The following is a 27720-nucleotide window of genomic DNA, read 5'->3' on the forward strand; positions in this document are numbered from 1 at the left end:
GTGATGCACGTAAACTCAGTGTGACTGTGTTCTTAAGAGGAACAGTGAAAAGATTAAACACATTTGCTAAGAGCAGCCTGAACTTCACACAGACTACATGACTAACGCTGACTAAAAGATGCTTGGTTTCCTTAAAGAGACAGAACTTGGTTCAATGACATCAGCGGGCCTAAACCACCACACACGTTCCAATCCTGAGAGCTCAGAGAAGAAATCCTACTGAAGTTCTTCTTCAAAGTAAAGCATGCATACGCAGGGGGAAGAAAGAACTTGATCTGAGAGTCAGTCTGAAGATATAAATGACATCTTTTTCTAAAGCCCCTCTAAAAAGCTGATACAGACCGAACTCATGCACCTTCTGAAAAGGAATATCTCTGCTACCAAACAGATGCTAGTGCAACAGATGCTAGTAGAATTGCTCTGATTAGATATGAGCTAGAATAGGAAAAGTTACCTAAACCCCCCAAAAAAACATTTTAATAGCATGATGCCATATATTCTCTTGAGATATGTGTGTGCCTGGAACCCCCACAGGAACGCTCTGGGGCTGCCAACAGGCAGCATGGGGATGTTATTAGAAACAGGACAGCGGAACAGCAAAGGGCAAATTTAAGTTTGAAACCAGGAAGTGACATAAAAGCAAATGTAATCTCCACAGCAGAGCAGGGGGAGATGCGGTGTCTTTTGACTCCTACAGGCAGTGGACAAAAGCACCAACCATCCCTTCAGCACCGTGACCTGAAGGAAAACTCCTTTCCCAACCTCTGGCTCCTGGGGCAAGAAAAGCAAAACTTCATCTAAACGGAGACTTCATTTCCCCCCACACACAGGCACACACCTTTTTAAGACTGCAATGACAACAAGGAGCTTAAGACAGGGAGATATCTTGGCCTAAAATAGACTCTTCCCATCTGCCAGAAAGTTACATCTCAAAGAGAAGCCGACACACGTGTGGGGCACTGCCTACCTCTGCATTCCCTTCTGCTTCCCAGGCTGGAGACAGGAACCAGGGCCAATGGCAAACACACAACGAGCAGTTTGGGCAGAACTGGCTCCTGCACCTGTGTCTGAACACTGCAAACAAACAGCACCTGAGCTGCTCTCCCAGGTGAGACAGCGGTGTGTGAGAGTAAACTCAGGAGGAACAAAACTCAGAAGGGATGGACAGAGCTTGCTTTCTGCACTGAATAACTACATGTTATCTTCTCCGGTTAAGCACAAGGCAGTCCACTACAGCAATTCTGGTTTTGTTTCCTTTTTTATTGATTTGGGGTGGTTTTATGTTTGTTTGTTTTGGGGGTTCTTGTTGTTTCCGCTCAGAGGAAAATCATAGTCTGCAAAAATGCAAAAAAATAAGGGAAAAAGGAGAAACCCACAAAACCCATCCCCATAGACCGGGATGGCCCCAGAAGCGGCTCCCCAGCCTCACGGGCAGATCACTTGTAGAGAAGTTCTTCACAAAGCGCCAACTTCGGGCTTTAAAAGCGCACGAGCACGCGGCACGCACACCGCACTCGGTGGCCGCTCGTTGCGACCGGGCACGTTGTGCCGCAGGTTCCCCCTCCCGAGCACACGAGGCGGGCCCGGCCCCGCTCCCGCCGGCCACGTTCTTTGTTCGGCGTCCCGCGCCGCGCCGCCGGACACAAAGAACGGCGGAGAGGTGCCCCCCCTCCCGGGTACTCACTCACTTGTCGGGCCGTGCTCCTGCGGGTTGTCCTTCGGCTGCCTCCGTGCGCGCCCGCCCGCCCGCCCGCCCGGCGGTAAGGAAGGGACCGGCCGCCGCCCCCCGCCCCGGGGCTGCCGGCGCCGCGGGGCCCCGGGCGGCTTCTCGGGGGCGGCCGCGTCCAGCCCCGCTGCGGCGGGGCGCTGTCGGGGCCGGGCCCCGGGCTGGCTGGGCGGCAGCGGCGCCGCCCCTCCTCACATGGGGCCGACGCCGCCCCTCGCTGCCCCCCGGGCCGGGCGCTGCGCCGCCGCCGCGGCCGGCCGGGAGGCGAGTGGCTGGGGCCGCCGCCGGCCCGCTCCCCCTCTCATGCACTCCGGGCCCGGCTGCAGCGGCGGGGGGGCCGCTAGAGGCCCAGCCGGGCGGCGGGGAGCGGCAACGCGGCCGCTGCGCTCTGCGGCATGTGCGGGCGGCGCGGGGGGCGCCCCGGGGTCCGCTGCTCGCGGTGGCGGCGGCGAGAGGGGGCGGGGAGAGCGGGCGGGCGGGCAGCACAGAGAGAGAGAGAGAGGGAGAGAGAGAGAGAGGGAGCGAACGAGCGAGCAGCGCGGCGGCGCGCGCGGATGACAGCCGTAACCCGGCAACACGCCCCGCCCGCTCTCTCCCCGTGGCGGCGCGGGGCGATGACGCGCTCGGAGGGCAAGGTGGAGCCCTGCAGGTAGCGCCGCGGCAGCACGGTTCAGCCCGGGACAAGGAGGCGGCGCCGCGAGGCACCGAGCGAGCACGGCGGCTGCGCGCGGGATGGACGCGCCTCCTTCCCGCCGCGAGGGGCGGAGCCACAGACAGAGAGAGCGCGGAGCGGTGGGCGGGGAGGTGCTAAGGCCTTGCACGCCTGCACGTGCGCGTGCCCCCGCCCCGCCGCCGGGAGGGCCGCGCGTTGGCGCTGCTATGGAGACCGACCCACGGTCTGCAGCGTGTGTCAGCGAGTTGTCATCAGAGCAATGCTTGCACGTGTCCCTACATCTCAAGCCCAATAGCAGTTCCAGCAGTGTCTGCCGTCTGTGACGGGGCGGTCGTTATATGGGACCTTAACGAGTTCACCTAGTCTGCATTATGGAAGGTAGCAAAAAATAAAAGGATTTAATAACTGCTCCTTAAGCGTGTGAGGTGGCCGTGCGCCAGAAAGTCTCACAGCATATGGGGAAAAATAAAAAATACAATAAAAAAGCACTTGGTCGTGTTGTTATCCTAAAACACAGAAGAGCAAATTCCATATGGGCTGTGCTACTCACCCCTGGCATTCCCCACCCTCTGCGTGCTGATGTGTGCCATGTCAGCCTGTCCCCAGGGCTGTGCAGGCAGACGCTGCTCTGCCCTTTAAGGCAGCCAGGCCAGAGGCCATCTCACCACGCTAAATGCCTTCCAATTGCCTGCTATCTTCTTCCCATCTGCTCCTCCGCTCCAGCAGCTGCTTCTGCCTCCCCGTCATCTTTTGCTGGATGTTTCTTTATCCCTTGCCATACCCTTGTTTACCTGATTCTTCTCTTCCCGCGTATCACAAACAGATGGCTGAGCTTATCCGAGTCTCCAAACTCCTCTCTCGTTTTCCTTTCCTCCTCATGTTAAAGCTGTTAGCAGTCACGCTAGCGATGCTCTCAGTGCTGACTTTGGGAGCGGTGCCAAGGATGGGATGCTGGCAGAATTTCAATGGGCAGAGCAGGGGGCTGAGAGCCACGGCATCTCAAGAGCAGATCAAGAGGGACGCAGCACTTTGGGAGCAGCAAAGGCAGGAGCTGCTGCCAGCGCCAGGAATGGCTGCTGCCTTTTGGGCCCCTCAAGGTCTTGGAGCTTGTCCAGAGAAGGGCAACAAACCTGTGAGGGGTCTGGAGCACAAGTCTTATGAGGAGCGGCTGAAGGAACTGGAACTGTTAGGTTTGAAGAAGAGGAAACTCAAGGGAGACCTCATCACTCTCTGTCACTACCTGAAAGGAGGTTGTGCTGAGGTGGGGTTCAGCCTCTTCTCCAGGGTAACAGTGATAGGGTGAGAGAGAACAGCCTTAAGCTGCACCAGGGGAGGTTCGAGCTTGATATTAAGAAAAATTTATTCTCTGAAAGAGTGGTGAGGCACTGGAACAGGCTGTCCAGGAGCTGGTGGAGTCACTGTCCCTGGAGGCATACAGGAACCATGTGGATGAGGCACTGAGGGAGCTGGTCAGTGGGTACTTTGGTGGTGGGCTGATATTTGGCCTAGGTGAACTTAGAGCTCTTTTCCAGCCCTCACGGTTCTATTATTCTTACCTCTTTGTCACAAAGCCTCACTTGTTCTCTTGTCTTTGTTGCAGTGTTCTCCCTCTGCCCTTCAAATAATAAGTTTATGCCTAGAATTAACTGCATCTGGGAAACCAATAGTGAATTACAAGGGAGGGAAAGGCCTGCAGGAGGGGAGCAAAGGAAGAAGAAGTTGGCCATCTGATCATCACAGATGCTTCGCCAAAGAAACAGAAGAATGCTTCTCTGCCAGCAGTGATGATGGAGATGAGACTGGATTTAATGAAAATGTTAGGATTTTTTATTAGTCACAGATTCGAGTGGTTCAGCACCCAGACTTTAATTGAAATGTTGTCATGATTGACTCTATTTCAAAAGTAGGGATAAAAATAGCAATTGTACAGCAGATCAATGATCCGGCATAACTAAACAGGGAGATTGATTCTGTTGTGTGCCAGACTCCAGTGCCGTCGCACATAGAGTTTCAGTGGGATTTATTTTTAAAATAAAATGCTGAACAGTTTTGAGCTGAACAGTATTGTTTCTTACATATAATCCAGTGAGAACATGAATCTTTCCAGAGGTTACTACTATGCGTGTAGTAATGATGGAACTAGAGATGCACTGTATGAAGATTCGGGCCAGAAGCTGTCTACCTGCTGATTGTCAGTATGTTTTCTTCCTGTAACGTTGTTAATCTTGATAGACTACCATCTGTACAAGAGGTTGACATTAAGCTTAATGGCAAGACTACAATCTATCTTTTTTTATTATTATTATGCTTAAAAGGCACTTAAGAAAAATTTCACTGAAATAAATCAAAAATGCCACGTGAACCTGGTAACTGGAAATATTACATGCTAAAAGGCACAGGGGAAAAACAAATGAGATGATGATCTGAAAACAGAGTTAACCAGGAGAGGCAGAGCATACATCTTAGTAACAAACCTACAAGAAAATTATTGAAGAGCAAAGCCAATCCTGTATTATACTATTTCAACTCTAAAATGGCACACATAGTAAGGTGAAATAACAAAAGGAATAAATTCAAGTACTGTAACAGCTGTAATAGCCCGATGCTCAACAGTGCTTCTCAGTAGCAGATCTGGGAGTAGAAGTCTGAGAAAGAGAAGAAGTTTCCAAGATAAATAAAGCCACTTTTCACAGATGTAGCCAAATAACAGGAGCCTCCTCCCTGCTCAGGCAAAGGGAGACTGCACTTACTGTAACCAACAGCGGTGAAAGTTGAGCAAATAGCTGTGCAGAGCCAGGCTCAGATTATAAGTAAAGATAGTAAGTAAAGATAGAAGAAGATGCTGTGATGGTACCAGAGCAGAGATCTGATAGCATAGATGATCTTATCAGCAGTGAATTTCAGTCTCAAACCAAAGGTCTTGGTGACAACACCATCCTTTGGTGCAGACATCTGTTCATAAACTTCATAGTGGTAATATCATAGAGTAGCAGTAGTACTGTATCAGAGAGGGTTTGTGAATTCTTATCCTGACACAGAAGATGGCCTCATTTTGGATACTCACTGAGCTGATAAAGTGTAAGACCTTTCTTTCCCCCCTTCATTCTGTTTCTCCATATCCACTTCTGTTGTAAGTACTGTGATGGTTTAACAGGAGTAACCTGCAAAATAAAAGGAAGATGAGATCAGTGAGAAAGCTAGCTGAGGATTGTTTGTATAAATACACTAGTTTTAATGATAGGATGAATTGCTTTTGCATGTCAGGCCAAAGCTCCATGCAAATATAACTCCAGATAAAACAGGTCTGGCATAAGTGTGCTACATATTGATGTTTTGGTTGGCTTGTATTACAAGAGTGTTGCTGGGGTCTTTCTTTACTGCTGCACTATGCATGTCAAACTGTATGAAACATCATTAGAGAAAAACACTGGGGTTTATGAAATGTTTATAACAGAGCCTCAGTTTAACTTGAGCTATTTAACAGGTTCAGATCTCCAATCTGAAACCTGGATGTAACTCCATCCCTACTGCTGACACACCCGATGATGTGCTCAATGTCTGCATATTCTCCAAACTCACAACAGAACAGAAAGTTTGTCAGGCCCAGCACAGTCACTACAACACAGGCAAAACAGCACTGGAATTCTGTTTAAATTAACTGCACACTAGAGAATTCAGGATAGAAACAGCAGAGGTGTTGCAGATCAATGCACTTGCAAAACTATCCTGAGCAGCCTGCTCAGTTGCTCACCACTAGCAAGCCTTTTCTTGCTGCTAATAGGTCTGAAATTAGTAACAATAAAAAGAACATTGAGATATCTCTCTGAGAGCAGCTACTCCCAGAAAAGCCACAGAGGGAGCACAGAAAATTCCCATGGGAGAGCATCCATTCCATGCCTCTGACACGTACTAGCTGACAAAATGGAAGCCTATTTATAGTGTTTGTCTAAGGATGTACTTGAAAGCATTAGCACCTTTTCTTTATAACCTATATTTAGCAGTGGTAGTTTAACTGTCCTGCTAAGCAAAGCAGGTTTGGTGGGTGCGTATCCTAATAAGGTATTCCCCAGCACTGAAAATAACTGAATCACCGTTGTAATATTTAAATGATTTATGGTGCCATTAAACAGCAGTTCATTGGAAACTTCAGCAGAAACTTGTTTTCAGCAACAATAACATTTTCTGCGACAGATCGATCTTAGTGTTGAATAACCTGAAGCCATAACAGAGCCAGAATTGTCACATACTTCATTTATTGTCTCCATCACCAGAGGTAGCTCCCCAGACTTTAAGATTTGTGTTTTGACTGCTTTTGAATGCTTACACTTCATCTTTATTTCAGATACAATCTGACACTGTCCTGCTCTCCAATGCAATTAACATTTTGTTCAGCCACATTACTTTGGCCATCAACAGTTCCTCCCTAAAACTACGTTACAAAGCCGGTATTCTGTACATCTGCTCCTGAGGAAAATAATAATAATAATCATCATCATCATCATCATCATCATCTTTGCACAAATATGAAAAAGACAACTGTGGGAAGAAAAAGACTCCTGTACTCTGTTAAGTAGGAGAACCAACCACTGACTGTGCAAAAGGCAACACAACATTCTGATCAATTAAAATTTCTACTTCGGATTTCAATTACACAGCTATAAAACAGCACACCGATGTTTTAGGCAATCAGCACCTTGTCCTCCAACATAATGAAGTCAGTGGAAAAGAGGTAAAGGCATTTTCCCAAAGCATTCCTAAGAGAGAGACAGCTCTCGATTTATTTGAATTAGGCTATCAGCACTACCACAGAGTGGTAACAGCATCTCATCAAAATCTAGGCTTTGGGGCTTTTCTGAGATTACATTTTACAATCAGTATTACTGCCAAGTGAATCTAAGCCTAGAACTATATTTCAATTAATTAGCATACTTTTTGGTTAGTAACTTGTTCCCTGGGTTGTTCTTTTACTTGATGGTATGTCCTTACTCTCCTGTATCTAAGCAAATGAAACCTTCCTGTGACTGAGTCTGTAGGTGCACTCCAGAGTTTCAGCCTTGATCTCAGCAGTCGAGGCCCCTTGGAGCAATGGAAAGATAGCAAAGGTTAACATTTTATACTTAGTGCTCTTCGAGATAATTTGTCAATAAATGAGCCATGATTTAATAGGAAACTATTAAATTATATGATGAAAAATAAATTCTGCTTAGCAGGTTTAAAGCACAGTGCTACACCCTTGGCATCTCTTAGAAAATGTGTTTGCTCATCAGATAAGTCTACATCACTTTAAGTCCAAAAGCAATGAGAAACAGGAAGATTTGGTGCCATACAGGAGCACTAAACATTGAAAGCATTTGTGTCTGAGAGCCTTCACATCACAGCGAAAATTCCCAATCTTCCCTTTCAAATCCAGAACAAACAGATGCTATCTGAGGAGCCAGACTGACTGCTGTGGGCTGGTTCTTACTTCACACTGTACTGCTACTGTAGGCAGGTGACATAACATTCACTAGTACTGTAAGAGCTAAGTAGACTCCCTGAGAAGACCCTTAGTTCTGCAGGTCACCACCACTTTCTGAGCCAGCGCTTTTGGTCAGTGCGGGCTATAACTTACAAAATAAAGTGCTTTAAAAGCTTTAATTAAAGAAGCCAGTGTGATAGCAGTTGTTTGTAGAAGAGAGAAGCAGTCCCTGCTGCTTGAAAGAGACCCAGGATGTTCCAAAGCCATTTTCAGAAATGCACAGGATTTATGTATATTTGGACCTTCTCACTGGTCTCATCACGATAAAATAAAATACATTCATAAAGAAAAAATGAACCGGTTTATAGAAATCCAACTTTTAGCCACACTATCCTTAAACATGGTTCTCATTAGCAAGGTTTTACCACAGCTTTCTCGACTAGTAGCTGCTATTCCTTTGGGTAAAATTAACTGTTGTAATCAGAGACTGTTAACCATTACCGAGATTAAATAGCTTGTCATTCAGATTTATGTAATTGGGAGAGGGAATAAGGAAGAATTCCCTTCTAGCACTTGTGGGTCAAATATTTATTGTAGCTCAGCTATTATAATGGGTTTGAACCTTGTAATAAGCTTAGAAAAAAAGCAAGATAACATAATATGTCTTCTGAAGCTCCAGTCAGGTCAGCTTCTTCGCTGTTTTCATTAAGCAATGCAATGAGGCTACACATGTTATTTTGCAGGAATTACCCCTTAGCAGAAGCAGTGCCAGGAAACAACTAAACAGACAAAAATCCCTCAGCCAGAAAGCCTCCTTAATTATCATCCTCGGTGCTACTCAGAGGGCTACCACGTAATAAAACTTACCCTAATTCAGCAGGAAACCACAAGACCCACAGTATTTGTAGAAAAGATGAGTAGAGTTATAATGCTAGATCAGCTGCATGAATATTAACAGTGCTGGGAGCCACGAGAGAAGCTGTTCTCAGACTTTGCAGACTTGTTCAGCACTACAGTTATCAGGCCTCCCTGGAGCATGCCTAAATGATGCAAAACTGAAAACAGTTGATAGAGCTGAGGAAGAGTTCACACCAGTTTCAGGCACTGCTGGCACTGCACCTGCGCCTGATTTAGCAGCAGATTTTATTATTATTATTGCTATTATTTCTGGAGGGGGATGAAACATTAAGAAAAAAAGCAGCATGCTTGGGCTCAGTCTGCAGCCAGGTGCACCTTGGCATTGCTCCCTTCTTGGACAGCCTGCTTTGCAGCGTGAACAACCCCTAAATCTGTGATGTTTGTGGTGCTGCATGCATGCAGCTCCCAGCTGCTTCTAGACAAGGTGTGGCCTTCTGGGGGTTTGGTACTTCTGCTGCCAATAAAAAGAGCCATCGTTTGCTCTGGTCTTCGTAGGGAACTGTTCTGAAAGGGTGAAGTGTTACTGGGTGTAGTGGAAATGCTAAGTCATGACCTAGACCAGTGATGGAGCACTTTTATATATATATATAAATTTTATATGTATGTATATATATAAAGTAATTACAGTATTTAAAGTATATCTGACAATTCTATTATCAGAAGCATAGCAGAGCTGTGCTGGAGGTTTCCACCAGTGAAGTCCTAAATTCTGTTTCAGAATAGCTCCCAAAAGTTTGAGTTTTGTTATTTAAACATGATTCCTAATGGCTATAACTACTAGCCTCTGTATAATGGAAAACCAGAACTGAAATATCGACGATTTCTGCTTTTCAGGTTAAATCGGGGGAGAAATTCAAGCTAAACACTGAATACTCAAAGCCTCACTCACTGCTTTCTCATCAGCTAGTCTTAGTCTAGTGCCTTTACGGTGCTGAAACTTCATCTGCTCACCTTCAAATTGCCCTTTACCAGGGCCAAATAGCAGTCACTTGCATGGGCAGTCCACTATTACATATATAATATGGACTAATATAATATATATAAAATGGTTCTGTGCAGGCTAAAGGATATCTGTAGCAAAACACTGCAGCAAATTGCAGGTAAGGTTCTCCGATCCCTGAAGTTATTTACTGAGTCACAGTGAGCTTTGTAGTTCTGGCTTGAATGAAGTTACACTGATTTACATCAGTTGGAGAGTCTCTCTATGCTTTTTTCAGCCTTATCTGCTTGACAACTTGTCCATAGTCTTGTGTGGCTTGGTTGTTTTCTGTTCTTAGGCCAGAGTCTTGCACTTTAGAGGGTGTCATGGTAACTGAGGAATAACTGCTGGCAGTGGGCTATCAGGAAAACCTGGAGCTGCTGGAGGTTAGCAAATTACTAGGGAAAAAAATGCTTTGAGCTGACCTTTCTGGCTTTTTGTGGAGTAGCATCACAGCAGTAAACTAAGCAGACAGCTGGAGTGTCTAACAGCAACGGGATGGTTCAGTTGGGTGCTCTGACAAGCCACAGGATATGGATTCAAACTGGGACTGTTCTCCCCTCCTGTATATGTGGGGAGGCTTGATGTGCCTTCCTCCATTGCGGAGGTGCTTTGGTTCACATTTTGGGGGCAATTATCTGTTGTCCCCTGCAGAGACAACCCCAGCACCATGCTTTTCCACCTGTACTAAGTAAAGGCTGAGAAAAACAGTGGGACTTGTCTGTTGGAACCCCTGTCTGTAAGGCATGCAGAATGGGTGTCAAGGACCAAGATGGTTTTGTGGTAATGGAATAGTTAACTAAAGATTCTTATAGATAAGAGAATAAAAGCAATTCTGTTTGTTGAAGTTTTGCTTTATAGTCAAGTTTGAAGCACAAATGCTTTACAAAGAAAAAACACTGTAAGCAAAGAAACTTGCATATTAATCTGAAAGGTTCGGTGTTTATTGCTGGAAGAATCACTGGGGTGAGTGAGTTTGAAGGAAGATCATGCAGGAGGGCACCTCTGTAGAATCAAGGACAACTGAGTTGTGTTAAGGAGGGCAAAGAAATATCAGGAAAATAAACAAGGCAGAGTTGTGTACGAGGAAAGAACAAAACCATAAATTTCGGGTCCAAGGTAAGACAAAGCTAATGAGGTGGTGAGCTACAGGGGATAAGATGCCTGAATTTCCCAAGACTGCTTTGTTCTAGCTTACTTTAACAGCTGATAGTTAATGACAGAGGGGAGAAATGAATTGCTGAGGTGACAGGAAAATTTATTTAGAGAGAAATAACAATATCATAAATTTCTCTTGTCGTTTAATAGGTCATCAGTGGCAAGGAACTGGTTGGGATCTTTGTAGGCAGTGAGTGATGGCTTGTGTACACTTGAATCATTTTGTGATTAAAAAGGGCTTCATTATACTTTTATGGGAGTAATAGAAAGATTCCTGTAGGGATGAATGGTGGTTGGACAGAGTCCAAAACCATCACATGCCTCTTTGTAGTAGCTGCATAAACAGAGGATGAGTAGATATTTCCAACTCTTCTGCTCTTGTTTGTGATTTGTCTAGTCAGATAATTGTAAATCAAAGCTAAGGAACTTCCCCATTAATGCATTGGAGGCTTTGGCATAAAGTGGTATAAACAAGTTCTGAGGTCTAGTGTATGGGAGTGTTAAGCCTAATTATTAGTCTTTGATCAAATTTTATTTATTGAGGGAGCAGCTGAGGGATTGTGTTTTGTGATATGTATAGCCATAAATAATAAGTCTAATGTGACTATCCCTAGTCACAGAATAGGTGCAATCCGTATGAAATAAATAAAAGGGAGCTGGCTTAATCTCATGTCTTATTGAATCTATGTGTCCTCCCCCAGGTCTCAGCTCTTCCTATGTTCCTGTACTGTGTAAGAATAGTGCCTTGATCTGTGCCTCCTGCTGGTGCTTGCTTTCAGCTCACCAACCTGGCTCAGCTGAGGTAACAGGGATCTGTGCTTTTTAGAACATGGCCTTGTGCAAGTTGACTAGTGCTACTGTTACTGTGGAATCTTCCTCCAAGGAAGCATCACCTTTGAGTTGCTGGAGAGCTAGCAATATGTTTAAGTCAAAGCAGAGAGGCCTTTCATTGTCCACGTGTCCTGCAAAATTTCTGTGACCCCAAGTAATGCACAGCTACACAAGTGGTTGTTTTTTCTATGAGGCTGTAGGCTTTTTATTCCATACCCTCCTTAGCTGGTTCTACTCTGCTACCCCTTTTCTCAGCATATGGTGACAGCTGCTGCTCTGCAACCAGGGATGCTCTGTGCATGCATCCACATGTCACTGCCATTCCAGCACAGGGTGAGCCACCTTTAGTGAGATTAACAGACTACAGTTTCCACAAACCCTCCTTTCCATCCTTGCTGTTTGAGGGCAAAGCATTAAACCGTGGGACAGCTCTGCAGCACTGGTCATTGCTGAGCTATCTAGGAGGGTTGTGCTCAGATAGCTGAGGTAAATGCTGCTCCCCAAGAATGTCAGGGTCCCCGTTGCTGCAAGGGAAGTAACAGTGTTCAGCCATCCAGGGCAAAGTGTCTTGCTTCCGTCCTGTGAGTCATGGTTTGACATGCAACATGCTTTGTGGGTAAAAAGCCTGAAGCAGATTTGAGAAGTATCACTTCTGCAACTGCAGGTGGGGATTCCCTCCTGGGGGTGGCAGTCAGAGCATCACTTGGAACAAGGCCTGGATGTGTTTAATGCGTTGCAGAGATGTGCTGAAGGGGAAGGTGCTGCCAGGAGAGTCCCTACCAGCCGGCTGGAACTGAAAATGCTCATTTGTTGGTAGCAGGGAGGTTTCACAGCAAGCCTCCCAGCCACCTGCTGGTGGAAGCAAGTGTTCTTGTTTATTGTAACGCTGTGCTTAAATGCATACACATACGTGGGATATGTGACTGGGGGCTTTGGATATTACTCTTCTGAGTACAACTCACATTTAAGAGTTTACTAGATCTTTGTCCTGCAGTGCTGGTTGCCGTATTCCAAAAGAAAAATGCAAACAGGACAAAGGCGTTTTTATTATTTTAGTCCAGGAAGCATATAAGCTTATTTGGAGGTTGAACTTGATGCTCTCTAGAGATCCCTTCCAACCCCTACAGTTGTGTGGTTCTGTGATTACTCTTTATAGCTACACTCTGACTGTACAGTCAACTGAATGGTAGAAGTTAGGAATTATGGTAAACTAAGAGGTGTGGTATTGATAAGTTAGTGCTAGCACCTTGTGCACTGCCCATATGCCTTTGCCACTGAATTTAAGATGGTAAGGATTTGTTTGCTATTTGGAGTTACTGTCAAAGAAAGTGTTTCAGTAAAGAGCTCAGCTAATTTGAGTGCAGAAAACCAATGAAAGCAAGCTAATAAATTTAAAGAAGTGAGAGGTGAAGGTAGATCCTTCAGAACTGAGTAAAGAATTAACAGAACTGCTGCTTCTACTGTGGAGAATCATGCTGCTTTTGATGACTTGTTCTCCAAATCCCAGTGACGTCAGAAGAACATAATCCATTTGCTCCATATTTCAGGTTGTAAAAGAGAGTGGAAGCTAGATTAGAAAAAGTGAATCCCAGGTATACACGTGTAACCTGTCAAATTGGTTTCACAGCAAAGCATAAGGCAAATGCTCAACATCTGCAGCCTGTTAGAGAAATGTACACATCCCTTTCTGTTTGCGAAGAGAATAAAAGCAGAGACGATGCTGCCTTCCTAGCGGTGGGGGAGCAGCCTGGAAAAGCACCTTAGTGTCTTCGTCTTCACTGTGGGCATTGCTTCCCAAATGTGGGCTCCAGATCTAGTCTTGGTTTTAGTTTTCAGTGTTGATATATATTTTTTTCTGGGTGGGTATTTTCATAGCAGGTTTTCTTCCCTTCATTTTAAGTAAATATTAAATATTAAATATTAGTTAATCCTGTGAATTAAAGTGAGAATAAGTAAAATCCCACTTGATTTGTGGGGAAGTTCACTGAGTCCTCAGGACCTGATGCTTCTGTTCTGTATAGAAAAGAACTTTTACTTCAAAACATCCTTCTAAAATAGGTGACTTCCATTTTCATTCACCTTTGTGTTTTTGCTGAAGCTGAAAACCACAGAAACTTCTGTATTTAGAAGTGACTGCTCCTGAGAAAACATCCTTCTCATCAAACGGCACCTAGACGAAAGCTGTCCTCTTAATCTCTTTTCACTGAAGTTATCTGAGCAGGAGTCACACTTAGATTTTTGTTGTTCCCTTATATTTAAATGCTACATCACACCTAATCTCTTCAAAAATGAAGAGCGAGTGGGGGGGGAGAAGGCAAATCTCACTTGTGTGAGATCCTCTTGGTGTACATAGCTTTCTGTGTGTCCCAGTGTGCAATTCTAGCTTCTCTGGTAGCTGACTCAGTCTGAAATATCTGCATTCTCCTACAGGTCTCTATGTGGATAATTTCAAGTGTCCTGTAACCATGTGCTACTTATGTGATCCCCAGCCTCTAGCTGTGTGGGTGTCATGCTGCAAACCAGCGCAGCTATGTGGAGGTGAGGTATACTTTGCTCTCAAAGCAGTGGTTGCTTATTAGCTTTCTCCTTGCTAGTGCCTTACTTCAGGTATACACTTAGCTCTCTGCAGCCAACTCTTCTTCCCCTTCTTTCTAGACAAAGGTGATCACTGCCCTAGAGTACAGGTTTTAAAAAAGTCTGTGCCTGTACTGAAGATGCTTCTTGCTAATGGTGTCTTTTAAATGAGATGGAAATAAGTTGTCTGATCATTGCTGTGGTACTCTTCTACTGAAATATCCCACTGGGGAGGCTTGATAGCATCTTTGCTGTTTCTAAAGGGGGGGCTATAAGGAAGAAGAGGATAGACTCTTTGGAGGAGTCTGTTGTGTTAGGTTGAGGGGAAATGGTTTCAAACTATAAGAGGAGGGATTTTTGTTTGGATGTAAGGAATAATTTTTATATACAGATTTTAGATGTCTATCCTGGGGGGGAAAAAGCAGCGGATTCAGATAACCTGCATCCAGAATTGGCTGGGAAAGCGTCCAGACCCTTATTGTGTACTTTGAAATGGTTAGAAAGTCCCAAAAGAGAAGAAATTTTGGCATGCCTGTTTTTAGAAAGGATAAGTGGCATAGCCTGGATCATTGCAGAGCTATCACCTTGAAATTAGTTCTGGGCAAAATTGATTTTTAAAGCTTTATGTAAAAATTGCTTAATGATGAACTTAATAAGGATTAATGCTTATTAACATGAGTTTAGCTGGAGGGAGCACTTCTGACTTCAGTGAACTTGCATCTTTTAAGACAAAATGAATCTCTGAGAAAAATATTTCAAATGGTGCCTCATTTTGACCAAAAGACCACTGAGGATTAGTGTTAGTCTAAAGCCAACAACAAAACAGCCTGATGTGCTGTCACAGGCAGAGCTAGTGTGTGATTCATGGTTGTAAACACGCTAGGACTGTCTGAAGGATCGTGTCATGGCTGAGTTACGCCATACAATATCATTTTAAGGGGTACAGTCTGTTTGGAAAATCCAAAATTAAAAAGCAATTAACAATAGACTCCATTTGCCACTGTTGCTAATTGCTGCAGCAGTGCTGCCTATGAACCAGCAGCCGGTAAAGAGCAATGGTCTCAAAAAAAAACATTTGTCATTTATTTGTGTGTTGTTTCTTTTTTTTCCCATAAGCCCTGAAAGAGAACATTCTCACTTTTGGACATGTTCTGGTTACAAACAGCAGGAAGCCTCAGCGAAGCATCTTTGTTCTATCTGAAAGAAGTCGCTGGCAAAGCTGCTTCTGGGAAAACATCCCCTTCCACTTTTTGACCATCTTTATTTCAATCTTCCAATTTCCCCCTGTGATTGCATTATTTTAATTAGATATTCCAGAGAGTGATTTGTATTGTCAGGAACTTGAGGAAATGTTTGAGGGAACGTTTCACATTCCTCTTTCACAACATTGTTTTTTTCCAACATTAAAAATCATCCAAGCAGGGAATACTGATTTAGCATCACTCATGTAAGATCCACTCTTTGCAATTAATTATTTTGGAACAATGAAGAAATATTTCCTCTCTGAGGAAACTACTAGTTAACTGGTATCCAGTAATGAATAAAACCAAGGAAGTTGTTAGCTGTAAACACGCTGACAAGTTCTTATTCACAAAGTTGAGCCCCTCTCTGTCAGCTGTTAGTGAGCATTAACTCTTCTTCCAGGTGCCTGGTGGTTTTCTTCACTTGCTCTCTTAAACCAAGGTAGCTATGAAACCATAGTACTGAAATATTTGCAGGTGAATTAAAACTGGTAAAACATCTTTTGAGTGAGAAGAATATTTAAATACAATATGATAACAAGTAGAATATGACAGGACAGGATCTAAAGTATGGTGAGATGCAAGTTTTAAATGCAGTAGGGGGAAGATTTGCATAGACAAGTATCCAGTCAGATGTGTCGTGTATTTAAAACACATCCATGAGAGACATGCTGCCTAAAATCAATGGGTGTGATACTGTAAATGTCTTCCAAACCTGAGGCATCTCAGCAGCCTGACTTTCCAATGTCACCGAAGGAAGGGGAGCAGGTATGTGAAGAGGCCAGTGTCTTTCAGGTGTTCTAAGTTCAATATTCAAAAATCCAAAGCTAAAACCTTATTGAACCTGAAAACCTTGGACCTTGGTTAGGAATAATAATCTTATCTACCAAATGTGTTTGGTGTAGCAATGAATTGTTCAATTTTCCCACCTGTTTTGATGAAAAGAAGTGTTTCAAGCTATGTCTGTAGCAGGCTGATGTTGATGAGCTGCACAGCAGGGGGTGAAGGGCTGGGTGGTGAGACTTAGTGTGGTGCTCATCTGCGGTTAACTGTCAGGCACGTTTACAGTGTCCTTAATTTGAAGACCAAAACTTTCCGGGCTTCAGGCTGCTTCCTGGTGGATTCTGTGGGAGGGCTTTCCAGCTGCTGTCTGTCAGTCCCGCTCTTCTACTGCATTAGCAGAAGTCTTGTGCAAAGTTGTGCACCATTACCAAAAACCAAATTGCAAGATGAACAAAGCATGAATATAAGGCCTGAATCAAACCCACTTAAACCAGCGCAATCCAGAATGGTGGGTACTGTTCGTGTATGTATATAAAACAAACCAGAAACAAAACAGCCTGCTAAACTTGGAATGTATGTGTTTTTACTGGCTGCACTATGCAGAACTGGAGAACTGGGTGGGAGCAAGGACAGCCTTTGGAAACTTCGGGGTGGGGGAAAGGAAGCTTCTCTTCACTCGTGCTGAATCTTGCTGCATTAGGAATTAAGTCAGCTCCTTAGCCTTACTGTAGCACTCTTCCTTTATTTTTCCAATTGATTATATTTCTCTTCTGAAGATTGTAAGTAGAAGGACACAACAAAAGCATTTGCTTCTCCAGTCTCTTGTGGTGAATTGTGTTTGAATCCAGTTCGTCCACAATCTGGGCTCTGTTAGATTGAGTGCTGCTCCCTTTGAGGAGTTCTCTGCTGCCGTAGCTTCATGATTCACCGTCACTGGGCATACATGAAAGAGAAAAAACACTAGCATCATACTGCTTGGTCACTTCTCTCCTTCATATAAGAGCTGGTCCAGCTTCTGCTGGCTTGAGGCTCTCCTGCCACCAGGCATGGACTGAGAAATCAAATACATTTTCCTAGATATGGAGATAAGGAGAGTTGTATAGCCACTGACCCTCATCAACTGTTGGGTGAGTCAAGTTTTTCCTTTATATGAGTATTGATGTTCCTAATGATACTTTGCTTTATATTGCAAAGAACTTATCAGAAGCAGTTTTACTGCTTCTGAGGACCAATGTTGTACTACAACCTGGGAAGAGAGAATTTCCCTTTGTCCAGATCTGATTCTCCCTGAACCTCGCTTCATTAGTTACCCCTGTGGATGCAATAAAGTGTTTGTGAGAGGGGCTTTGTTTCATCTAACTCAGCAATCCTGAAAGATAGGAGTTGTGCCTCTCTCTACTGGGGGAGCGAAGGTGCACAAGCCTTTACCTGCCTCCTGTATGCATGGAAACCCTGGACATGATTTTAGAACTAGGCTTCAAAGGCAAGATTTGTTTATACAAAACATATCAATATACATATGTATTTGTAACTCAGTGAGCTTATGTGTGGAGCAAATGAGCACCACCTCGAAGGGAGTTGGGGCTACAATCTCTTGCCCCTGACACACAACTTCACTGCCTTACTGCTCATAAGTAAGCTTTTGCAATGTAATAGCTTCGTGTTGTTTTACTTTGTGGCCTTTCACTTTCCTTGCTCAAGAGATACTGAAATAGGTATTTATCTGCACATACTTTTTGGGCATTATCTGGTCAGGAAAAAGTAACTGTTTTTGCCTAATAATAAAAGAATTGTTAGAAGGCACCTCTAGAGATCTAGACCAACTCCCTGCTGAACTGATTTACCTGGAGTAGGTTACAAATGTTCAGTCACAGAAATGAATGGGAACCAAGAAATGGTACCACTTCAACTGTGTTTTTACTTTCGAATGAAGTATGTTCCAAAATTTCGTGTAAGATGAACTTAGGAAAAGTAGTTGATTAAGATAAACCCTTAATTGCTGCATTCTTTAAAATGTTATATTCAAAAAGTAGTTTTGGAACAAATATCAATATTCATTCAATATTTGGAACAATATTTCAATATTCATTCTGAAAACATCAAAATGTCATTAATGCAATGTTTTGTCTTGGATGCTTTCAAAATATTGCCTTACTTAAATCATCATTCAAAACAATTGAGCCTTTACAGAAGCTCCCAAGCACCTTGCATCAGAAGGAAACTAATGCCGAGACAACTGTGCAACATCAGACAAGTTTCCCGTACCAAATCTGAGTGATTAAAAAAAGGACTAAAACTAAACTAACACCATTTGGGAAGAAAATTGGGAAGCTGATCTGAGTACTGATGTTAGCACCTCGGGCGTTTGCAACAACAGCCTGATCAGTGAGGGAAGCTCTGTCTGTGCCATCTGCTTGTCTGTCCCACACAGGCTTGCCGCTGCAGGGTTAGTTAGGGGTTTACAGGCAGCCACTGGTTTAAAATTAAAGAAGCATCAAACCATTTGAGCTGGAGCCAAAGCCTTCATGCACAAAACACTCTAAATCTGCCCCCTAGTTGGTCTACTTATTATTAGATAGTTTAGAAATGAGGTTATCTTTGGAATGACTGGCATTGACTGCATTTCTTCAAAAAATAGAATGAATTCTAAGTACCTTGGATTGGCCACTGATTCCTTTTCTTCTTCTCTTACAGTAGGTAAACATTCACAGTCAGCTGGAAAAGGATAAGAAGCAAGATGATAATTACTATTGGCCGTTAGTCTATGTTTATTTCAGAATTGCATCAACAAATTTGTGCAGTGACTCTGGTGTATAAATCTGCTCTTCTGCACCCTTCTATCTGTAAAATCTCCATGTCCCAAGAAGCATAAATGGTAGCTTTTAAATCCCCTTTGACAGTCATTATGGTAATTTGTTAGAAATATTTCAGTTTTTTGTGTGCACATACACATAGTCTCTCCCTTGGCAGACTGTTTCCCATGAGCTACCATGGGGTAACAATTTGTTAATCCTCCACTGCTGATGGCTTCACCCACTTCTTGTAGTTCCATTTGGGGTTTAGGGAATGTTACAAAAAAAAACCCACACACAATGGTTGCTCCCTTCTATCTAGAGAATTAGAAGTTATTCTGCAGCGCTGCTTCCCTGTGTGCTATACTTAAAGCCTTTGTTCTTAGAATGTGTTTTCTGCTGGAGTTTATAGACTAAGAAGGTCAAAGCCCCATCATGTGGCTGGAGCACTGTACTAATGCAAAGACATGCTCCAGAGGGTTCTGTGTCCTGAAAAACAAAACAGCTTGAGGAGGTCAGACAAATGGACTGCTTGCATGGAAGGCAAGGGACCAAGAATGAGGAAATATCCAGGTTTTAGCATTTCGTAGCCAGTGGGAATCCGTTAATGCAGCTGCTTGAAAGTGTTAGCTGTGAGGGAGTAGAATGAGCTACTGATGAGAGGTACAGAAAGTACAAATTGCTGGCAGATTTGCTGGAGAGGCTGCAGAAGATGGGGAGCAGCGGCAAGGAGTAGCTTGCTCTTCATGTGGTGGGGGTGATAGAAGAAACAACACCAAGAAAGGAGGGATGCAGTCATAAGATATTTGCAGCAGTTTTAAGTAAGCAGTGGCCTGAGCTAAAAGTAAATACTTGTTTCTTCTATGACAGCGTGGTGTGGAGCACAGATCTGTAGGAGCTGAATACTGAAAGGATTGGATGGTTCAAATAAACTCCTATCTATCATTAAAATGTGACTTTAAAAAGATAAATTCTGTTCACAGCTACACTTGTGTTTACAAGTGCCTGCTGCAAACTCAAAACATTTATGATATTCCCTCATATGTTAAATATCTCCCACACAAACTAAAATACTCCTCTGAACAATCCCACCCTGACATTTGTGCTACTATTTCTGTAGCAGAGTCAAGAACATGACTAAAAATTCTTTAGGGAAATCAGTGACACAAATACAATGCCTTGCGTTGCTTTTCTATGCGTGGGATTATATCAGCTAAAAAGAGAGGAATGATGGAGTAGAGAGGTTACCATGTACCATTTTTGTTCATGCTGTTCATCCACTTATCGAGCTCTTCCATTTCTATCTCCATAACAGAGGGTGTGTCCTCTTCGAAAATAGGGCTTGAGAGGAGGGGAAAAAAGACATTACAGAAAAGCTTAAATCAAGAGACTGTGATAAGGCCTGTCTCATATTCCAGGCACATGTAGGCATTGTGGAAAGCATCCTAAGTAAATGACCCAGAAGAGGTCAGCCCAAAGGGTGTATGAAGGCAGTGGTAGCAAGCAGAAGTCAATAGCCGGGCTATTGACTGCCGTGTGTGGCACGGCACGCTGGGGTACCAGTACAGAGAATGGTCTGGGGAACTAGGTGGTGTGGTATGGGGTGCCTGGGAGCAGAGGGCTAGCACAGATATCCTGGACCCCTTCCATCTGTGAATAGCAAACTGGCAAACGAATGTGTTCATCTGTGGAATATATGCTAAGTGTCCTATTATCACTGCTGCTCCAGTGATTGAGTTTTGTTGTAGCTTGAATAGCAGTGATAGGGACTTAAAGGGGAAAAGTCCTAGCTATCCTAATTCTGAATTTCTTTAAATGTCTCCATTTAGTCTTCTCTTTACTGATTGTTCCTGGAGTCACCTGGTTGAATAATTATTTTTAGCAAATTATTTTTTTCCTCCATTAATCCAGTTTTGTATCTTCCAGTACTGATTAGCAAGACAGAGCTTGATAAAAGTTATCACTTATACTAAACAGGATAAGAGTGATATGCACAAACTTTACCTTTTCACATTTTCACTCCCCAGCTCATCTGAAAAAGAAAAACAGTTCATATTCTGAGTTACCTTGTTTGTATATATGCTGTATTATCGGATAGTCTTCAGCAGGGTCATTTCAAATGAGTTCTGCTTACAAAGGGTGTGACTGTTCCCTTTTAGAAGAAAGACAGAACAGCCCACCCTGTTTGCCTGCAATTTTCACAGCAACCCATTTTTAATCCTGGGCACACTGATGAAGCTCATCATGAGCCCAGCCTGGCTGAGAGTGGGTGGATATCCATGTTGGACATGAGTACACAAACACCCAGTTCACTAGCAAGGTATGCTTGTATGCTACTTTAAACCAACTGAGCTTTAATTAAACATGGCCTGTGGGTGCCAACACCAGCACCAGCATTACTCACCAAGACCCTGGATCCATCCACTCCTTCCTCAACTCAAAATCCTACCCCCAAGCAATAGGAACTGTGTGAGAGATTGTGAGATGGTCTCTGGTCCTACTGGAGACCAGAAATGGGCAACAAGGTGCCTGTCTGGGAACTGAGAGTTTGCTACAGGTGTGGGCTGATGTAAGGCAGGCACAGCCTGAAATTGCCATGGCAAATGACGCCTTCATGAATTCATCAATTGCCTCCATGGCACCTATACCACCACTTATGAATATAATGCCACAGCATGGCTTTTTGTTGCTTTATGCTCCAGAACTGCTGATTTCTCTGTTCCTGAAACACTGCTTTCCTTCCTGGGGCCAGTGGCCAGAGCAGCTGCATGGCCATGTGGTTGGCACCCTCCAGGGTCCCTTATGAACATCCCTGAAAATGGTCATGCCTGTTCTTATTTTACCAAAGTGCCCAACCGTCTCACCCTGCAGGCAGTGTAAGGTGGGAGTTGCGCTTGATCCACCTTGTTTGTAGTCGTTGAGCACAAAGATAAAGTTGCACAGCTGTGGCCCCATTCTGTTGTGGGTATTGTGAGGAGCTGCAGCTCGGCACCATGGCTCCATGGGCTGAGAAGCAACTACAGCTCCCAACATGGGGCTGCTGCATGGCTCTCCTTTTCTGCACAGGAGACATGGAACTAAAAACAGAGACAAGCATCCTAAATGGGGCAACCTGACACTTGAAATAATTTGTTAAATGATGTCAAGTGTGTGGTAAAGATAGCCTCCCAGTGCCCAAGAAGAGAAGTTTACCTTGTTTAGACTTTTTCCTGTTACGGAATATTATAAAAATGATGACCAGCAAGACCAGCAAGGCCAGCGCCAATGCAGGCACAGCATACACTAGGACAGATGGCTCTTCCGTCTCTAGGCTCCCGTTACTGCTCGTGTCACTCAGTTCAGGGCTGGGTGTACTTTCTATTTCCAGGCTGCCTTCAGTGGACCCTGCAGTGACCAGCACTGGCTGGGGGCTGCTCACAGAGGCAGGGGACGTGGGAGGTGCAGAGGGAGGAGGTGGCACTGTAGCAGTGGGTAGTGCTGCTGTTCCGTATCCAGAGCCATCCTCATCATTTTCAGAGCCTGCCAAACACAGGAGACAAGTTAACATTTTGTGGGTTTCATCGATGTTATCAATGAGTCAAAGCACGCAACTCTGGTATTCATTCAAAGCCCTAAGAAAGATAATCAATGAATGCATGCACACACACCTGAATTCTTGGCCTCTGGATGCTAAACTAGATGGCAAGTCTGCCACAAGTCTACTGCAGTGTGGTTCTTCAGCTGATTGATTTTTATCTTACCCCCTGTTTTCGGCAGGTTGCCAACATGGCACAGCATTTTTGCCATAAAGAAGGATGGAATGGCATGACCATTGGAATGACATGATTGTCCCTGCTGTTGTCAGGTGCTGGGCAGATAGAGTTTCCACTTGAGTTAGCCAGAGCTTCAGGTTTTTAGCTCCTCATTGCTGGTATTTCAAATCTCACAGGACTGGATCCGAAAGCACTTAGCATTTAAAATGCTTTGGTAAACACATTAATCTTCATAATGGCCCTGAGAGATGAGCAGTTATCATCTCCATTTTACAAATGAGAAATCAGAAGGACAGAATGCTGTCCTTCCTAGGGACACTGAGAAGGAGAGGAAAACTGAGTTAAGAGCGCTACCTCTTGTTTCACCCACCCTGCAACATCCTCACCTGCCAGGTCTGTCTCAAGAAGGAGCTGAGCATCCCATGGGACTGTGTGCCAGGAACCCCAATTATAAATGAATGCAATGCTCTGACTGAGACAGCAGCAATCTATCTGCCTCTTTATGCCAGTTGTCATGCAGGCATCTGATTGTTTCATCCTCTCCTTTAAGCTAGGAAAGAATGTTAATACTTAATGAATAACATGTAATACTTCAGTAAGGTATTTGGCTACTATCAAGGCCCCTAGCCTCTTTCACTGCGGCACAACAACGAGAATGTTAGCTCTTTGGTGGCGAAAGGCTTCACGTCAGTAGCCTCCATGCCGTGTTCTTCCCTATTCAGCCAAGAGCAAAGCACAGCCTCTGCCTCCCTGCAGGCAGTGACTCCTTATGCATGTGCTCCTGTGATCTGCTGGCTCTCATTAATCCTCTCATTACAGAGGATGGGAAGAAGAGAGCCTCTCCATTACTCTTTTTAGCAACCTGACTTCTCTCCAGAGGTAGTTCATAGTCCCAGCATTTGCAGCTCCTCCATTTATACCACATATGTTTACCTCCATCACTGTATGTGGCCAAGAGTGCTGCCGGCAGGGCAGACACACCGCTGTGTGCATTCCTGCAACCACAATTTTCTCTCTGCTGTGGCCATCCCTCTGACACCTGTCAGCTGCCTGGGCTGGTAGATGTACAAGGACAAGCATCTTGCTAAAAATAGTGCAGAGGGGAAAGGGCGTGGGGGAAATTGTTTGTTTTTCATTTACTAGTAGAGCTAAGATGGATTTTTCAAATGTCTGAAGCATGAGGTGACTCTAAAGCAAAAGCAAACAGTCACATCTCATTAAATGCAACACCAGGCTTTCAGCTGCGGCATGTGCTGTGTTTGATTTCCAAGACAGACATTTCAATGTCTCCACTACTTTTTATTTGCCTATATTTGAACTGCAGAGCAGATTTCAAGCTATCTATCTTTGCATGAAATAGAATTACCTTTTTTAGTCTCTGGATAAAGAAAACAGCAGATCACAGGGAGGAGTGACCTTGTCGCCACATATTTTTGTTCACTTTACATCATTCCAGGGACAAAACACAGTCTCTTTTTTGGACAAGATTTCCGCTCGCTAGGGCATTTTCTTCAAGCAATTAGGCTGTCTTTCAGCATCAGGGCAGCCAATTGCACAAGGTTCCTGCAAGCACTGTGCTCTCATTTCCCTTGTTCCCCCTGTAGCTGTGGCAAATCCCATGCTACCCTGCTGCCTGCTGCTCCCCAGCATGGGGATACCATGATGTTTGTGCTTCTGAGCCTGCCATTCAGGGCATGCAAAGGGAGCTGGATGTCCCAAGCAGCTTTTATACTAGGACCTGACCAGCTCCGCAAACAAACAGTATTTCTGCTGTAGTTGCATTTCTTCCCCTGAGGTTCGTGTTGAGGCACTTGGAGGTGGCAGTGGGAGCTGTCGACAGAGCAGGCAGGCAGACAGGTTTCTGGTTGTGGCTGGATGAGAGGCAAAATAAAACACTTGCAGTCAGCACACTGAGTTCTGCTGGCGAGGCCCCATTCCACCCGCTGAGCTCACATTGAGCCTGTGGGGGCTGCAGTCTTTGAAGGGAGTTTTCCAACTTACACTACAGCTCCTACTTGCAGAAGAAAGAGGGCTGAGAAGGACTGAGTCTGAATCAATGTAACAGTCAGGCTTAGTAATTTGGGAATTGTTGGTTTCTCCATACTTTCCTGTAAGTTATACAAACACAGCGGCAGGAAAACTCAGGAGAGGGAGGCAAATCCAGCAGAAGCCAGGAGGCCCTGCAGAGCAAGGAGCCCCTCCACTCACAGCACCACTCCCAACCTCTGCCCCTCCTGGCAATGCACTCCCACGGCTCCATGCCATGCGCGTGGCGGCTTGGCTGTGCCTGACTCACCCCTCGCCCTGTGCTGATCTGAGTGCAGCCGCTCCCTGCCATGCCCAGGGCCTGCCCAGGCTGCATGCTACAGCAGGTCGCTACCGGCACAGGCCCTGCAAGGCACCACGAACATCTCAAGGCGGCTGTTCTGTCAACTGCAGGCAAGAGCCCATTAGAGAGGAGTGCTTGGAAAGTGCTGTCTGGGCGTTACCTGGAGCAGGTAGCCAGTCTTGGAGCTCCTTTCTAGGCAACAGAAAGCTGTGTTCCCACTCCACCTAAATGCTCTTGTAATGGCCAGTGTTGCCTGTTTGGTCCTGTGCTTGGAGCTGTACTGTGAGCTTGCAGCCTTGTCCATCACCCTGAAAGCTACAGCTTTTCCAAACCAAACTGTGTTTTTAGTTACAGTTTGATCCCATGCCCTTCCAGCTCCACACCAGTGACATGCAACCCTGCTACATCCAGACACGTGGGTGCACACCTCTCAGTGCTCCTTGCTCTCAGCAGGGCTCTAAAATTAATGATTCAGGAACTCAGCAGCGATCATGAAGTCTCTCAGGGCACTATAGCCTGGGGTCACTGGCTGAAATTTAATGTAATGACCCCCTGGATGGAGCCAGCACTGGGACCTGGGCACGCTCACTGTGCTACCACCCCTCAGGAATTGCAGGGTGGCCAGGACAAAGCTGTCTGTGCATCACGATCCAAATGGCAAGGTAGGGGTTTTACAAGGCTCCAGTGAGGTGTGGGAACAGGGTTTATAAGGCTGCCATCTGTCTGTGCTGCGAGGTCTAATCACACTCCCATCGCCTGCTGTGGAAGTGCTTTCTGGATGGCACAGGTGAGACAGCAGGGATCCCAGAGCTTCTGAGCCATGTCTGGGGCTGGAGGAGACAGGAGGAAAGCACCCAGAAAGCTGCTGCCCTGGCAGTCTGTGAGCAGAAAATGGTGAGCACGCAGGATGCCCTGGAGGAGCTGGCCACAGCAGAACTCTCCCAGCCCAGCTGTGGCTTGTATAAGTTACCTATGAAACTCAGATCCCTCCGAGTCTGTTCCTCTTGTCTCTATTTCACTGGGACCCCTGCTCTGCTCTGTTCCTGACGGGATTTTTCTTCCCATGGACGCTTTGATCATGAGGCACGTGCAAAGCCTGCAGCACATTTTCCTGACAAGCCTGCAGCACGGCGGGGCTGCCTTTAACGCAGGCAAGACCAAACCATTTTGTAACAACTCTTACCTCATTCTTACAGCTAAGCACGATTGCTAACCGCGATAAGGTCTGCAGCATGCCTGGAACCTGCAGCCCGATTATACAGCCTGGAATAGTACTGACTTTCAGGAAAAATAAAATGAACAACCAAAATACAACACACCTATTTCTCCCTGCCCACGGCTTTAACACACTCCTGATCCACAACAAGGCATTGGGCAGTGTCTGGCATGATGCCGGGAGGTACACCATCCCCACGGAGCAGCCCCACACCTGGAGCTGTGAGCTGCACACCCATAGAAGGAGCCCTCAGCACTCAGCCGCGGGCAGCCCTGCCCTTGGAGCTCCTGAGTGCTCAGCAAGGCAGACAGCCAAATATTGATCTCAGCGCTGGCTGTTCTTTTGGGTTTCGGATTATCAGTGCTGGAGAAATCAGCAGCTGGCTTTTGAGTGGAAGGAGAGCTTGAGCTTGGTCCTCAGCTTTACTATTGCATACAGTGGACAGTACAGGTGTGGGATTAGGAAGGTACAAGAAATGGTTAACATCAGACCCAAAAGGAGCAATGAGCAAGACTGGAGACGGCAGTTCCCACACACCTAGCGTGACATTTCGGATTACATCTCCATCACACAGCCTTACATCTAAGGAGATGCAATAAGAAGACACCGCCAGGAAGGAGCCAAGCAAGCGGAGGTGACACGCAGCTGCCGGCAGCAGCCAGCAAGATCCCACAGGTCCCCTCTCCCTGAAGCCAGCCGCCAGTTGTGACTCCCCAAGACCCCACCGGTCCCCATGCCAGGGGCCACTCACCATCTTGAGCTGAGCCGTGCCGAACCAGGAGCAGGGTGCTGAGCAGAGGCACCCAGCCGGGCGCCCGCATGCTGCCTCGGCCTGCGCGGCTCTCTGCTGGCTTCGGCAGAGCATTTACATTTCCTGTTTCCTGCCCCCGGTGCCTCCGAGTTGTGCTTCTTTGGGAGATGGGCTCCGTTTGATTGTTTTTAGGAAGTGATGTAATGCCGTCCGGGCCTGTCAAGCAGGCAAGGATTGCAAAAGCAAGAGGAGGCTGCTCCTCCAGCTGAGGCACCTGTATGTAGGTTTCCCGCCCTCTCTGCTCCCGCCTGCTGGGACGTTCTGACACCAAACACAGCCCTCGCACAGCGGGGCTGAGCACCATCCACACCTTGCATAGCCTGGGCACAAACACCACATGTCTGTGTTAGGCTGGGCGGTTTCAGGTTGTCTTTTGGGGTGACTGAGCCAGTGCACCACAGTAACAACATGCTGCTTCCAAGTCCCACTTGTCCCATTGAATGCAGTGCTAATTTGCCATCCCAAATGGCGGCCTCCAA

At 45.5% G+C, this 27720-nt stretch overlaps 2 protein-coding genes across 4 annotated transcripts in view; both read right to left on the bottom strand.

The window, feature by feature from the left end:
- Positions 1-1789, bottom strand: part of FBXW7 (F-box and WD repeat domain containing 7) — a 151538-nt gene extending 149749 nt beyond the window's left edge. Inside the window, exon 1 of one of the 2 annotated variants that reach the window (XM_015861319.1) lies at positions 1689-1789. The gene's annotated coding sequence lies outside the window, so the exon portion shown is untranslated. Of the gene's footprint in view, positions 1-1684 lie in introns of both variants that reach the window. The other variant, XM_015861322.2, reaches the window with a different exon arrangement.
- Positions 1790-5511: 3722 nt separating this feature from the next.
- TMEM154 (transmembrane protein 154) lies at positions 5512-27720 on the bottom strand. Of its 2 annotated transcripts, XR_004307112.1 has the most exons (7): positions 27182-27720; positions 22326-22652; positions 21138-21165; positions 20389-20474; positions 18996-19056; positions 16488-17274; positions 5512-5560 (listed from the first exon to the last, which is right to left on the bottom strand). XR_004307112.1 is itself a non-coding variant. In XM_015861340.2 (6 exons), the coding sequence occupies exons 1-6, from the start codon at positions 27543-27545 to the stop codon at positions 17259-17261; spliced, it is 882 nt and encodes a 293-aa protein (XP_015716826.1). In that variant the 5' UTR covers positions 27546-27720; the 3' UTR covers positions 12770-17258. The 2 variants fall into 2 exon arrangements, 1 of the variants encoding a protein (XP_015716826.1); XM_015861340.2 differs by lacking the exon at positions 5512-5560 and having other exon boundaries at positions 12770-17274.

This window comes from Coturnix japonica, chromosome 4 (genome assembly GCF_001577835.2).
Source record: "Coturnix japonica isolate 7356 chromosome 4, Coturnix japonica 2.1, whole genome shotgun sequence".
Lineage (NCBI taxonomy): Eukaryota > Metazoa > Chordata > Aves > Galliformes > Phasianidae > Coturnix > Coturnix japonica.